Genomic DNA, 15,628 nt, shown 5'->3' with positions numbered 1-15,628 from the left:
AATTTGGAACATTTTCAAAATTCTCTGTAAACTTCCCAGCTAAAACTAGCAAACAACTGTATCACTTACTTTGACATTATTATTATCTGACTTTTTGCTGGAATGATAAATATTGGAATGTTTCATATGTCAGATATCAAGACTAGAACAAGATTTCGAAATTACCGAGAAAATCGCCAAAAAGACAGAAACAGTAGTGCAAAACCTGTTACCATGAGAATCTAGAGAATCATACGACGTAGAATATGACAAATTTTTGCAGTGAATATCAAAAACTGCTATAAAAAAAACATGATCGAATCTGTTTAATGATATATCCGAAAAAAATTTCCCGAGCTGAATATTCCATGATAAAGAAGACAATTCATCATTGTTTAAGAATATTCCAAAAGATGATTGACTACAAGATTCCATGTTGTGGAAGCTTAGGTGATAAAAATGCATTGATGTAGGTTGTGATTATAATAAGAAAATCATTTTCATGAAAGATTTGTAGTGTTTTTGTAACACAAAGTGTATAGCGTCGCCGCTTTTCTCATGAGAATCGACCTCCACTCTGTTTTTTGATATATGACATTTTAAAATGAATTGTCATACTGATATTATGATTCTGATTTTGCATGCTTATTTATCAATCATATGAAAATTGTTGAACGAGTTTTGATGAAATTTGGCATACATCATTATTACTTGGATACTTTTTATCCGGAAAAATGTTAGTTTCCCATCGGAATATGTGTTTTCGGTAAAAGGTTTGTTTATGATGTTTATGTCCATATCGTAACAGTGACTGATGATTGAATCCGGTATTTAGAACGCGAAGTGGTGGATAGTATCCCTGAAATATTGATACCTAGTTGTTTCTATGTCGAAAAATGTTATGTTGTTATGATTCATTTCAATGATGTTTTGAACTGTTTGAGATAAGTTGTGAGTGTTGAAGTAACTTGTACAATTTTATAGACGAACCTTTACCCGAGAAACGTATATTGAATACATTAGGCACTAAATAGATTTGGGTATAAAATTAGAACTTTACAAAAAATTCGAGTATTGAAAATACTAATGAGAAATTTATTATAAACAGAGCAACAATTCTTTTTTTTTTCTTTAGCTTGAATTGCTAAGGCCCAAATAAGTGAGGTTTAAACCTCAACATCAGTTTAAACTAGAGATATCAATTTTTTCACGTTGTATAGATGGCGTTTATCGACAAACTATAATTTTAAACCAAGGACAAACTTCCTTTTAACATGAAATGCAGGGTCCGAAGCTGTCTTTTTCACTTTGTTTACATTTTTTCAACGTTATAAACGGTTTTGGTGAAATGATTTATGATTCACACTCGACGATCATGACGAAGAAATAATCATCATGTCGAGGCGCCGAGAAAACAAAAAGTTATTCGTCCTAGAGTAAATATTTAAATTGTACCGCCTACTTTTTAAATTTTTTGTGATTCTATCGAATTCTTTCACAAATTCATCCAAAAGTACTACTGCTAGTCTATTTAACTGTGTCCTTGTTTATTTTTGATTTAAACTAGAGTTTGAGCTCTATCTCCAATTTTACTTTAGGTAAATTATTGCTTTGTCACACGTTTCATCACTTTCTGTAACCAATTCTAAAATCAATGCGGACGATGTCACGAATAAAAGTTAGTAATTGAATAATCGTTGAAATTTCCGTTTTAAAGAATTCAATATCTCCATAAATTAATGCTTAATTGATTGTATCGTGCGTTTTAATTTGCGGGCACATAAAAGTTTCTATTATTTATACCTGATTGAACATTTATTGATTTACCAGATATCATTTTTCTAATTATAGATCGTATTCAATATTCTGTTATTAATTATGAAAATGACAATGGTATTCCGTCAGTTATTAATGATATCTATTCTACAGAAGAAGTTTAATGGAAGAGTGACTTTTCAGATATTGATAATACCTTCGTTTATATTGTTAATTTCCTTCATAAATTTTTGATCTGTAGAAAAGTTCACAGATATATTAGTTTCAAATCTAGAAGAATGAAACATGTTTTCGTTGATTACTTTTTCGCAGCTAAAAATGAAGTTACCAACGAAAAGTTACGTCGTAGGCATCATTAACAGTTAGTAGGACTCCTATAATGGTCGATGAATTTCGTGCCCTTGTATTTAGTACTAAGGTAGTTGATGAAGTAAATATTTCAAGTGAATGGATATTTAATATTTTACATGAAATGTTATATATGATGAGAAGAAGTCTAGTTCTACGTTTGCTTAATGCTGATTATAAAACTCATCATACTAAAGAAATAAAAATTTAGTCGAAATAATGAACTTTATCTGAGTAACGTTCCCCAAGAAACCAAAAACTGTTTTTACGCTAATAAGGTCTGTGTATTTATACAATATTTTGAGATTTCGAAAGTGTATAATCACTCGTTCATTTATAAAGGTCAAAAGGCACAATTGTTGATAAAAAAGTTCTATTCACGAAAATTCTCACGCTATTGTTGCCGAAAAATTAGCCAAACTACGATTTTAGATAAATTGAGAGACGATGGCAGAGCAACATGGGTCAAAATGGTAAACCTAGTATGTGAAATTAAAAAAGTCACTATTCCAACAAGTATGCTATTATTGAGAAAATATCAGTTGTGTTCAAATTATGATTGATCCAACAATTTTGAAGCTTTCAACGACTTGTTTTTCTGTCTCGTTATGTTTTTAATTACACAAAAATACATAAGCATGTTAGGAAAAAGTTTTGTGGACAAGAAATCAACAAACTAACAAGTCAATATGAAGATGAAATGAAAAAATTAAGAGAAAAGTTTTATGAAAAGTTCAACAGAGAACTAAAGTTATTCATTTTGGAAATCAAGAAAGGCATCTAAAAGGGAGAAATTATAAGCATTTATCGGAAAACTATCTCACCTCTATCAATGAAAGAGAATAGACATAGATAATCCAGTCAAGTTTTATCATGATAATACCTCGAACAATTATAGATCATAAAATGATTTATAAAGCATGTATCGATACTTTTTTTCATACGAGCCACCGTTTTTGAGACATTATGATTGAAAAAGTAAACGTGATCGTCATAATATACCACATACATACATTTCTACAGTTTTAATATATATTAAAATATTTTGTGTGGCTTGGTTGGTTATCTGCTAGACCTTACAGAGCGGAGCTGGAAGTTGGTTAACAATACATTAAAGCCCTTCAACTTCTGAGTACAACTTTTTGTAACTTCAGAAAGGGATGCAGTGCTTAATGTGGTTGCAATAAAGTCGGACTGTTTTGTTATTTGGCATGTACAAAGCGCCAAGGCGGATCGTGCTCTAATGTTGAATAACCAGTGGATTCGTTTGATTTCAACGGGATAACATGTGATATATCGCTATTGATGCAGTTTACTTGCACTCATAATGCAGATGAAAAAGAGGAAGAACGACAAGAAGAACCATAAGAATTTGAATGTTATGAATTGTATGAATAAGCTTCACTACTTTTATTTTCTAACATTGCTTCTATTTTTTAGTAATTTCCTTAGAGGTTGAGGCGCTTGGACCAGACGACATCAAATGTCAATCTTTATTACGTGTTGGTGGATGGGGGAACGTATCAAAAGCGGCGGGAAAAAGTCTGATTTACATGGTGGAGGACTGTATATGATTAATTAATTAGTTAGTTTTAAATAAATAGTCGTAGCGAAAAGAACGAGTTAGTAAAAGTAACCGCAAAAATTATCTAGGTGATATTTATTTAAGTAAATTATCATAATTTAAGTGTATTATGTAAATAAATTAAGAACCTAAAATGTTTATTAATTCACCCCACGAGTAGAGAAAGGTTAAATAAATACGAAAAACTTTACAATATTATGACGATTACAATTTTTTCAACTTTTTGAATCGTAATATCTCAAAATCGGAGACTCGAGGAATAAAAGAATCGATTTTTGTCTGAAATATTTTTATGAGAAAACTCACCGTGCAGAAAATCACGAAAAACTCATTTTCTTGTCCTTTGATCTTTGGTAAAATTTTTTCCATACATGAGAATGATGGGTAATTTGAAAATTTTATTTTTATTTTGAACAATTTGACAGAGTTTCAGCTTGTTGTGACTTTAAGTATAATCAAATTGACCGGACTAAGACATGAATCAGCTTTTTAACATGTTCACTCTGTCAGAAATAAGTTTTACAATTGAAATTTGAAAGACAATTCACAATAACAATCAAAATACTGAAGTAAGATGGTGGAGAATGTCTTTAAATGATTAACACCGAATAAAGAGTCGCTAGGTCAGTACCTAGTACGCTTCTTATATAAAAAATTGAACAGAATCATTATTACTCGTAACTTAGCTTTTTGCCCATTCACAACCTAGCATTCTGACGATATAATCAACTCAATATCCTTTTCTATATTTCAAAAGCAGAATGTTCTATTCATTGAGAAATGACAAATTCCGCATTGATACGCGGTATTCGTCAAATCTTATGATTTTCTACTGTTTCGTTGGAGGTATTCTAATTTTGGAGAAGTTACTTTTTATACTACACCACAAAGAACTATCGATGTTCCAAGAGAACGAATTAACGTACGCCAAACAGTGTAAGTCTACGTTTTTGATACCTTTCTTAGATTTCTTTATAATTATAATTTGCACCACCACATTTATGAACCGAAATGTCCATCATTGAAAAAGAAACCATGATTTTGTTTTGTGTGGTTTCTTATAACTCTCGTCAATAAGAATTATTTCTAGAATCAATTAATATTTCGAAAATCAATTTGAAAACAACTATCGAGTATTTGAAACAATCCTTTGATCTAAGAGATGTGATGAAGAAAATTGATCCTTATAAATCTATAAAATTGAGGAGCGATTGGCGTTCAAATAATCTTAATACTAATCAATAATTGAAGTTTGATTTTTGGAATCCCAATGACAAAGATATTTTTCTCTTTTTCCTTTGTTGTGTTGTAAATGCCACTAAAGAGTTTGCAGGAAACAAAATAATCATTGTATTATTTTCACTTACCGGTATGTTTTTCTGCCGCTTTGAGAGTGAATGCTTGCAGACGACTAACTTGACTCCTTCCTTTTTTATTGGCAGCGTATAAACCAATATCAAATCCAGCTCCAGATTCCAAGCCACTAACAGCGAAAAGAGGTGTTCTTGAAGAAACGTTGCTTACTAATTTTCTAGTAGCAGTATCAAATACTTCCATGATGAATTCTTGCTTCAAACCACCATCAAATCCCTCACTACATTCGACATTTAGAGAATCAGAAGTCTGATTCACTATACTGCAGTTCGAAAGGGCATCTGGTTTACCTGAAATAATAATCATGTATATTATTCTTTGATACAACTATACAGTGCTTTTCAGATAAAAGTATCCACCTTTAATAACTTTTGTAATACTGGTATTTAGAAAAAATCCAAAAACACGTCAATTTATGTTGGAAGGGGCAAGCATTATGGCTTATTTAAACTTACTGGAAAAGCCACCACCTCACCCCTAGCAGCATCCCCTTTATTTTTTTAAATTACTTTTCATATTTTTTATGTAAAATTTGGATACTCCTCTTTGAGCTGATTTCAAAAATGTATAATACTTGTAGGTTAAAGTGGTTAGTTTATGAGATAAACAATTTTTCTTTTAAGAGCACAAATTTTACTTATTATTTACTTTCACCTTATTTGCCTGTACTAAAATGGGTTGTACAACAGTTCAAACTCTTTAAACTTTTTAACTGTGCTATTTATTCTACTTAAAAAATCCAAACAACAAAAAACTCTACTTTTTATTAAAGTTTGACATTGTCAACTAGAATTTGTAGTCACTATTGATAGTGTAATTTGATACATTATTTATTTTGTTTCTCTGAAATGGTTTACTCTTTGCAAGAAAGAATTGAAATTGTAGGTTTATACTACCAAAATAATAATTGTGCAAGAGCTGCTGCTAGAATATTTAACGAATTACATGACGGAAGACATGCAACTCATAAGTATGTAATTCAACTGATGGAGAAATTTACCACAACAGGGTCTGTTTGCAATAAAGTGCATAAGCGAGAGGGACTCGTAAATAACGAAGCAATCCAAGTGGCAATTTTAGGGCAAGTCAGCTTAGAGGCTCAACAACCCCAATCGTTGTCAACAATAAGTAGAGCGATCGGTGTTTCATCTTCTACAGTTTTCCGAGTTCTACATAAATTCAAGTACCACCCATACAAAGTTAAATTGGTGCACGAGTTGAATGAAGAAGATTTTGATCGTCGTCTAGAGTTTTGCGAATCAATGACGCAAATTATCAATAACAATCCACAATTGTTAAACAATATTTGCTTTTCTGATGAATGCTCATGGTCATTAAATGGCTTAGTAAGTAGGCATAATTGTAGATATTGGGCTGAAAGTGATCCACATATTATGCGTGAATTCCATACACAACATCCCCAAAAGTTAAACGTTTGGTGTGGTATCCTAGGTGACCACATTGTCGGACCTTTCTTCATCAACGGAAATTTAAATGGTGAATCATATCTTGAGTTACTCAGGGAAGGGGTTGACCCACGTATTACAACAATAATAGAAAATGATGATAACCTTTCCGAAGATTTACTGGTATTTCAACAAGACGGAGCTCCCCCACACTATGCTATGCCTGTCCGACAATTTTTAAACGAAACATTCCCCGCTCGTTGGATAGGTAGAAGGGGGCAGATGATGGAGTGGCCACCTAGGTCACCGGATTTAACACCCCTAGACTTCTTTTTATGGGGGTATTTAAAAACAAAAGTTTATGCTACCCAACCAGAATCTCTGGATGATTTACGAGAGAGGATAGAAAATTAATGTCGACAATTAAATTCAGCCGTATTAAGCAATGTCAGAGAGGCATTTCAAAATAGATTATACCATTGTATGGAAGTGAATGGTACTCATTTTGAACACTTATTGTAACTTCATAATAAATAGCACAGTTAAAAAGATTAAAGAGTTTGAACTGTTGTACAACCCATTTTAGTACAGGCAAATAAGGTGAAAGTAAATAATAAGTAAAATTTGTGCTCTTAAAAGAAAAATTGTTTATCTCATAAACTAACCACTTTAACCTACAAGTATTATAAATTTTTGAAATCAGCTCAAAGAGGAGTATCCAAATTTTACATAAAAAATATGAAAAGTAATTTAAAAAAATAAAGGGGATGCTGCTAGGGGTGAGGGGGTGGCTTTTCCAGTAAGTTTAAATAAGCCATAATGCTTGCCCCTTCCAACATAAATTGACGTGTTTTTGGATTTTTTCTAAATACCAGTATTACAAAAGTTATTAAAGGTGGATACTTTTATCTGAAAAGCACAGTGTATAAACTTTAGAACAAAATATGACATGAGCTATTGAGATACTACAACAGAATTCACCACGAAAACAAGGTCATATAAGACGCCATTTTTATGCTATAGGTATCATGGATAGTTTTTAATGCCGATGGCGCATTGATGTGGAGGAAACTGCAGACCACGTCTTCGGAGAGCTCTCAGAACACTCACAAGTGCAAGTTTTAAATACATGGGCAAGCTATCAAGTTTGCCTAGTGACTTTGAAAAGTTCAAGACGAGGTGCCTGATCAGAGTTTCCAAGGACATCGGCATCTGGTAGTTTTCAGAGGGGAGAAACGAGCCAACGTGTGCAACGGTTTATGACCTCTCACTGTCATAACTATGCACCATGAAGGGTTTTTTATATGCTACGAATTTGAGTGGTCACTTTGTAAAATCTGTTGTTACTTAAAAATGGAAAATTGTCAAGATATATCGTTTAAGAATTAAACGAAAGATAATGAAGGATACAAAGGATCCGAGCCAAAAAAATATCAGTTAAAAATTGAGAAAAGTTATCAATTACTTGATATCTAGTGAGGCGCATTCAGCATCTGAAGTGCCGGGGATTTGAAGCAAGATACTGATAAGTCGAAAAGTACGTGATATGTTCCTTAGAAGAGATATCAAAAAAATATTTCCTTACTAAAAATGCTAAAGTTAGATGAACATTTGCGAAATATTACATAAACTTTACTGTACATAATTATATGTGGATTACTTGGTTATCTATAGGCTCTCGCTAAGAGTGGAGGCGTTAGGAGTTCTAGACATCCATACTCTCCATTTATTCAGTTGCCCACTACAAAGTGGATGTGATTAAATGAACTGCGTTAGCTATTTTATGGAGTAAAGGAGAACGAAAGAGCTTATAGACTCGCTAAAATAGGGGCGGACAAACTCTACTAGGACCTGAATCCACTGGAAAAGAATATGGATAGGGACAAAATCAGTTACTGGGACAATCTACAAGGGTTGAGATAAGATACGTTTAGCATGAGATAACTACAAAAATAAATCAGCACAGAGAAGGTGATGGATTGCACTCTACAAGAAGTGAAATATTTGTAGTTGTACCTACCTATAACTTATTTTCTACTTATCCGATTCCACGCGTTAATTATTTTATTTCTATCTTTCTGATGAGAATTACAAATGATTGGTTTCATTTGATAAAGTTACATGAAGGTGATGCACAATTCATTGCTTCACTCTATCATGATAGAAAATTTCACGCTTTCAGAATATATAGTAGTGAACAAAAAAGTGAACGAGTGTGAGAGTGTGGTTAATTGTCTCGTCTCGCACGTCACGTTCTTTGATTCGCGCCTGAAAATCAAAATGAAACGGACCATCCTCACTCTTGTACTCGTATTTCCTTCTAGATAGTCTGGAGCGAGTTATAGAAATGAAAAGGTAAGAGAGTAGAATTTAATGATGACAATATTGACTTCAATGAAATGAATGGATGTCTGAAAGCTTGAGGCGTTAGAAAAATGTACAGAATCGGACGAAATGATGAGAAAAGGTACCTCAGTATTATGATAGTACAAGTATTGAAAGCTGTTGGAATGTATATGAAATAAATTTAATAAAGTGAATCAATCTGTTGGATAGACAATGCTTATATAGAACTGATTAAACTATCATTGAAATTGGATATTTAGTATACAAAAAATGTCAAATTGTGAGAAAAATAGAAGAGAGAAGTTATTGATGAAAATCCTGGTCATTTCTCTTTTAAACTAAGGAAGTAATTGTGAACTTAGAATTCGAGTTACAACGTCAATAATAATTCGAAGAGATCATCTCATAAATAAAATAAACACATAATCTTTTGTTTCCAAATGTATGAACATCTACATCTACATGAACATTTTCATTGTTTTGGGATTTGTTCGTTCTATGAGTCGTATTTTTCGTGAAGAATCAAATTTTCATGCGTAGTAATTAGCTATAGTATAGATAGTCAATATATGCGATTCTGTTCTCTGTGAACTTTATGTGTTGCTCTAATTATGATTCTTGACTTTCTCATTTTATTCAGTGTTTTCGTAAACAACATTCTTGTCGAAATAAATATTGCTCATATTATCAACGCACTGTCTTATTTGTATTTTACCGATTACTACTCGTATCTTATTTATATTTTGAATGAATTATTCACTAAACTATATACTAAATTATGTTCACCGACTCTCTACTCCTCCGTATTTATAATGTGAAGACTCATCTAGAATATTCGATTTCGAGAATTCCTCTATGCTTGCGACATTTCACAGTGTTCTATTTGACAGAGTTCGCTGATCTAAACAATTAAAAAGATTTTGTGGTAATATAAATGTTCAAATTTGTATTGCCCGGACTATACACAAGATATGAGCGTCTCTTTGAAAATTATATGAATATTTATACATTTACTGATTCATTAATTGGATTTATTTTCATCCAAAAACCGATAAACCAAAAAGTAGTCCTCTAAAAACATCAAACCATGCTCGACTCGAGCACGTCTAGTCAAGTACTCTAATTGCCGTTATGTATTTTTAACTCAAATTAAGTTTCGATTGATATATCTCGCTCAAGCTGATAATTTCTGACATATATCCAATTGATAGCTGTTGAAGTCTGGCGCAATATATAATTCGGTTTTTATTGCTTAAATTACGGTGCGACAAACGTGTCCAGTCCCCTATTTTCATTGCCGTAATTTTATTTTGACGCGTTTGGTTACAATATTTCTAATATAATTGGCATTCCGGATCCACGTCATATTCAATCATTCGATGACGTTTATTGTATATGAAAAGTTATTTGTGTAATTTAAAATATCCCCCAGAACATAATGTTGGATTGGATGCAATTTGAAGATGTTATTTTATAAAGCAAGTTTATTCTAACCTAGATTAATTTTATGTTTCAAACTAAGGTGTACTCAGCAGTGCTCCTTTTGTTCTGGCTGATGGGGTTACATTAAACTTAACATGTGAAAATGAACTAAGCTCTGGTTGTAACATTTTCCCTACACTAACACAAATGGTTTGATCCTTTTAAATCTTCTTCCTATGCCTTTGTTATCTAGCAGCTGGATTGATTAGAAATTCACTTGTCGATAAACTAATTTTTGGTAATGAAAAGCATGCCGTCATTTTTGGCAATTTATCCTCTTTTTACTGCTTTTTTTGGATATAGCCGATGAAAACAATCCCAAAAAACGTCGTTACCACTTTTCTGATCGACGCAACCGTCTTTGCTTTTTTCGGAATAGGTACGCCCTTTTCATTCACGATCTTGACTGTTTTCTCGTTTCAGGAATTTATTGGGATATTCAGGTACATTCTAATGTGTTTTTGGTCCAAATACAGCAAACACGACACCCAATGCGCAAGCATAATTCTTCAATCAGTATATAACAAATGTTTCTGTCTTCAGGTTACGGTGGGACACTTTTCAAACAACTATCATATATCTATATTCGCCTCTTTTCTTCCTTTAACTTCAATACAAATACAAATATAGTCAGAGGTCGGTTCAACTTTCTAATATTTGGATGTAGAAAGCTTCACTTCCAGCTATAAATATTCCTGGAGAGGTTAATTATTTTTACTTGTAATTCTGATTTTTAATGAATAAATGATAAGTTCAGGTTGAGGTAGGAAACTTTTTAGACAACTCGTATACTATCAATCAATATATGGTTCTTATAACTTGTTAAGCAAAAAATCCATTTAAAAGTTTGCAACTGAAGTTTCTCATTTTCATAGTCGCTGTTATATTAGGTTGACTCATAATACGTATTTTCTTGAATATATCAATCAAATATATTTTTTGTTATTCAATTTATCATTAGCTTTAATGTTACTTTATAATAAATAGCCGTTACTCCATAAAATCAATGTCAAAATCTGATTGATAACAAATTTATTGAATTGAAATAACGCTGCGTTTTAGTAATATGGTGGACGCGCCAGATGCATATTTCCAAAAAGTGCCAACCTTTGAATTACGTTTTTGTACAATCAATTTCTAGGAAATCGCAAATTATTTCTAATGTGTGTGGAATACGGTCTTGTTTCATGCTCGGCTTTCGCGTTTTCAACCTTAAACACGTGCTCTATGCGTGAATATGTTTTGGTTTACTATTTTTCTTCGCTAAATAGAGTTTAGCTCATTTGTTTACTTCAATGATTTACATTTGAAGATTATTTCAGATTATATTGTTTTATAAATTACATCTTGTCAAATAATAACTCGCCCCGAGATCAATTCTTTCCTCATTTCGAGTCTTTGAACATTGCGACAACCCACAACTTCACAATAGAAAAGAGCCATTGATTTTTGGTGTAATTGGAATATCATATTTCATTAGCAGAAAAAATATAGGTAGTTAGCCGCATATTTCCACTGAATTCCAAAATTCAACAAATTTATTTTTTGAATCAACAGCTTTTTAGTTATTTACATTCATGTGGATACTGAGACAAACAAAACTGCTTCGAAATTGATACTTACCAGCAGGATTTATATAAAACATGCAAGGTTCTTTTTGCATGCCTATTTCATTTTTACCCCAGCATAACAAAGTTCCATAATCTAGTTCATTCATCGGTTTATATAAAGCAACGCTTCGTCCTTTTTCGGTTTGGATTTGACTTTGCGGTATATCTATCATGTCGGCAGAGTTATTGAATTTCCAAACAAACACTATATCACTGGGATTTCCTTCCAATTCGCAAACTATCCGAGCAACTTCGTGTCTTGCTACGCCGAATACTTTAGGCTGACCTGGACGACAATTTGGAATAACTGGAAGAGAAATGAGAGCAATTAGTCAAAAATTGAATAATAATCTATCAATTGTATACTTTGTAGAAATAATTGGAGTCAAATACAGTATATATTGATTCGAATTAATCGAATATTATCGCGGAAAACATACATTCCAATTAATCATGATAAAACTACTATTTAACCAATCGGTTACACTTGGTCCCGTTATTGTTAAATTTTCATATTAATGGCATTCCATATTGTTAGCAAATTCAATGGATATCTTAATATATCATCATCATATATATCATCTACAATGATATTTTCGGTTCTTACCAAACCCTTCCCTTCTGGGGTATGTGTTCTGCGACTCTGAGCGAATGTCCAAACTACAAAAGAAAGCCATTAGATATTTACTCAGACTGAACAAATAGACTCACGGCCGGGACTAAAAGATTCAAAATATTGACTCTTCGCGAAGCATGATCTTTATCTACCTATTCCATGTTCAGAGTTAAATGCTCACTACTGTATAATGCGAAGTAAGTGCACAATCATTTGTCGATTGAAATCAAATACATATCTACTTGTCGTGTGTATACTTTTTATTAAGATTTTATTTTATTTGTGAGTTTGTTTTGTATATATTTACAAGCATTTATCGTTAAATAGTAAACAATTTTTTGACAATAAGTTATTCTACTCTCTCTCAATTTTTTTCATATGTATTGCTGTTCAAATTTACTTATCACACAGTCACAATTTCATTTTTGTAACTTTTGTAGATACTGCTTATCTGCTAATCAGGGCAGGTTTATCAATAAACTTCTTTCAAATAACTTCTGAGAATCCATTAAAATGTATCTAAATCTTTCATTTAGATAAATTGTTGAGCTTTACATCACCATGCGGTTGTCAACTTTAAAAAATAACACAAGGAACAATATAAATTCTCGTCTTAAAAAACCGCCTCTTTATCTTCATACAAAACGTGAAAATAAAGTAGCATCTCTTCTTGTAAAACACTTGAAGCAACCCTGACTAAAGAACTCTTGAAACTTTTACAAGGATCTATATCCCGAAAACGTATAAAGTTTCTTTGTGCAGGATGATCCTGTTTCATATAAAAAGTTAGTTAACAATTGACAAATACGCGTAGTTGAAACCACAGGCGTTCTCGTATTTACAAGGATATTCATGAGAGATATTATTATTAGTCAAATAGGTTGAATACGTGGGGTATGATTGCATATTGATTTACAGAGTGAGCGTTGAATGTAATAATCAAAAATATATTGTAGTCTTGTAGTGGAAAAGAGAAATTATCAACAAAATTTATTGTCAATAGTGTAATAATAATTTTATATATGGAATAATCATACAGTAACAGAGCATAGTGATGTATTATTTAGTACGGCTATGCAATACAAATGTGGTTGTTAATATTTTTGTAGCATTGATACTTGACCATAATTATCTACTCCAATGGGTTTTGGGATACTGTATATTGCCTTGGTACCAGTTTTTTATCGTGGTATCCTCCACTTGCTTCGGGAAGGATCAGTGAGGAAAATAAAATAATCCAGGAGTAATGGTAACCTGGATATTTACTGCTAGTGTTACTCACGAAGCTTTTAAGGTCGGAGTCGTAGAAGAAAGCGAAACGACGGTTAAACACAATTTCCTTTATTTGAAACTAGGTTTCACCCACTTAAGTTCGGACGAATTGACGCAGAAACCCTTTAACGGACACTTACTCTACTCCGGGTCTTGTCTTGCTGTAGGCTGCATCATGGACGGACTGCTGGTTCTTCGAGAACTACCTTTTTTCTTCCAAATATTAAGACGGCTGCCGGAATTTCCCTATTACCAATCCGCTGAACGGATTCCAGTTGATATTTTTACTTACAATGGTATTCCTTGCTTTTTCCTTCGATGAAGACGGTGAAAGGACTTCCTTGAATGACTCTGTACCATCTCTTTTATTGCTGTAGGTGCTTCCATTTCTCTAGCGGTGCGTAAAGGGGGGTCGTCTTGGCTAGGATTACTTGAGTTTCATATTTTATATTGACAGATATAAATTTACATTTAAAATTGGTGAAATCGTCGCTTTAAATGTAGTAAATTCGTTGCCCAAAATCGTAATTTTGTTACAATACAGAGTAGTCAATGGAAATGAAATAGAAGGAAAAACTTGCTGAAGTAGGTTCTCGTGTGGAATCGACTACAGGATGGAGAAAAATATAGTTACTGTGATACAGGAGTTGTGACAGGCAAAGATAGTATAGAGGAAATAATCTCCGAACCTCTAGAGACACCTGGAGACTAACGAAATAGGAAATGAAGACTGAGATTAATAGATCAGCTGTAAACACAAATTTTTTCTAGTGAGTCAGCAAGAAAGAGGACATAATCAAATTATTGGGTAGCATTGTATATGACACCTTAAACTGAAAATACATAGTTATATACGAGTTTGTTGCATATGAATTAACATATATTATTTTCGTATTTATTTACACTCTTTCTATTTGTTGGTTGAATTAATAAACACTGTCTTTTACGCTCTTAATTTATTTACACAATTTAAAGCATTCATAATAATTCACTTATGAATATCATTTAAATAATTTCTGCGATTATTTAACTAATTCCTTCTTTTCACTACGACTATTCAGTTAAAACTAACTACACAAATCATTATATAACTAAATAAAATTCTAAAAAGTTCTAGAACAAAAAGAAAGAAAAGAAATAAATGAATACACTTTCCAAGAAATTATTCAGAAGAAATAATGTGAATAAACCGCCTGCCATTAAGAAAATTATATAAAAATAAATATAAACGAGTTCCGTCGTTTATAAAAAAATTTGAAAGACGCCGCTCGAAAACCGCTACTGGAATTCGCTGAATTCTATAGTAGCTTGACAGGACCGGTCTAGGGAACCATTTTGCGAATTTCGTAATGTATCTATGTCAATGAGCATAGTAATTCTAATTTTAGTAATTTTAATTCTTGAAAAGATTTTTTTTTCTGTCCCAACGAGAAACAAAAATTCTCTGAAAGTTTGGGCCCTAAATATTAATATTAAGTCCTCAGCCGAGAGGTGAAGAGATTTCCCCTTGTAAAAACACACAGAGTTTTTATTTTCAAATTTCTATAGCTCAGTGGCATTTCATAGCATCGCTTCGACCATGGACGGGGCTTTTTCGGAGTTGAATGTTCTACAAAAATGCCAAGCTGTAACTAGAACCGACGAGGTAGTATGGGCCTCTAAGCTTAATTTTTCCGTGAAATTCACGTTTTTCCGCATTTATCTCGTGAATGATAAGAGCTACAAAAAATTAAACAACAACTTGTAGAAAATTCAATTTCCCACAAGAAAGTTCATTAACACTAAGTCACTAAAATAAATGTTTCTGGAGATACTTAATGATAAAGTTTTAATA

At 32.4% G+C, this 15,628-nt stretch overlaps 1 protein-coding gene across 2 annotated transcripts in view; it reads right to left on the bottom strand.

Annotated features, from left to right (window-relative positions):
* The window catches only part of LOC130891509 (protein turtle homolog A-like), an 842,489-nt gene that overhangs the window by 39,829 nt on the left and 787,032 nt on the right, over positions 1-15,628 (bottom strand). For both annotated transcript variants that reach the window (XM_057796310.1, XM_057796309.1), the window contains exons 10-11: positions 11,920-12,213; positions 5,056-5,352 (exon numbers count right to left, since the gene is read on the bottom strand). In XM_057796310.1, the coding sequence (XP_057652293.1) occupies positions 5,056-5,352; positions 11,920-12,213 (591 nt within the window). The remainder of the gene's footprint in view (positions 1-5,055; positions 5,353-11,919; positions 12,214-15,628) is intronic.

The sequence above is a fragment of the Diorhabda carinulata genome, chromosome 3 (genome assembly GCF_026250575.1).
Source record: "Diorhabda carinulata isolate Delta chromosome 3, icDioCari1.1, whole genome shotgun sequence".
Classification (NCBI taxonomy): domain Eukaryota; kingdom Metazoa; phylum Arthropoda; class Insecta; order Coleoptera; family Chrysomelidae; genus Diorhabda; species Diorhabda carinulata.
The sequence above is the reverse complement of the archived record's forward strand: the minus strand, read 5'-3'. Positions and strand labels throughout refer to the sequence as shown.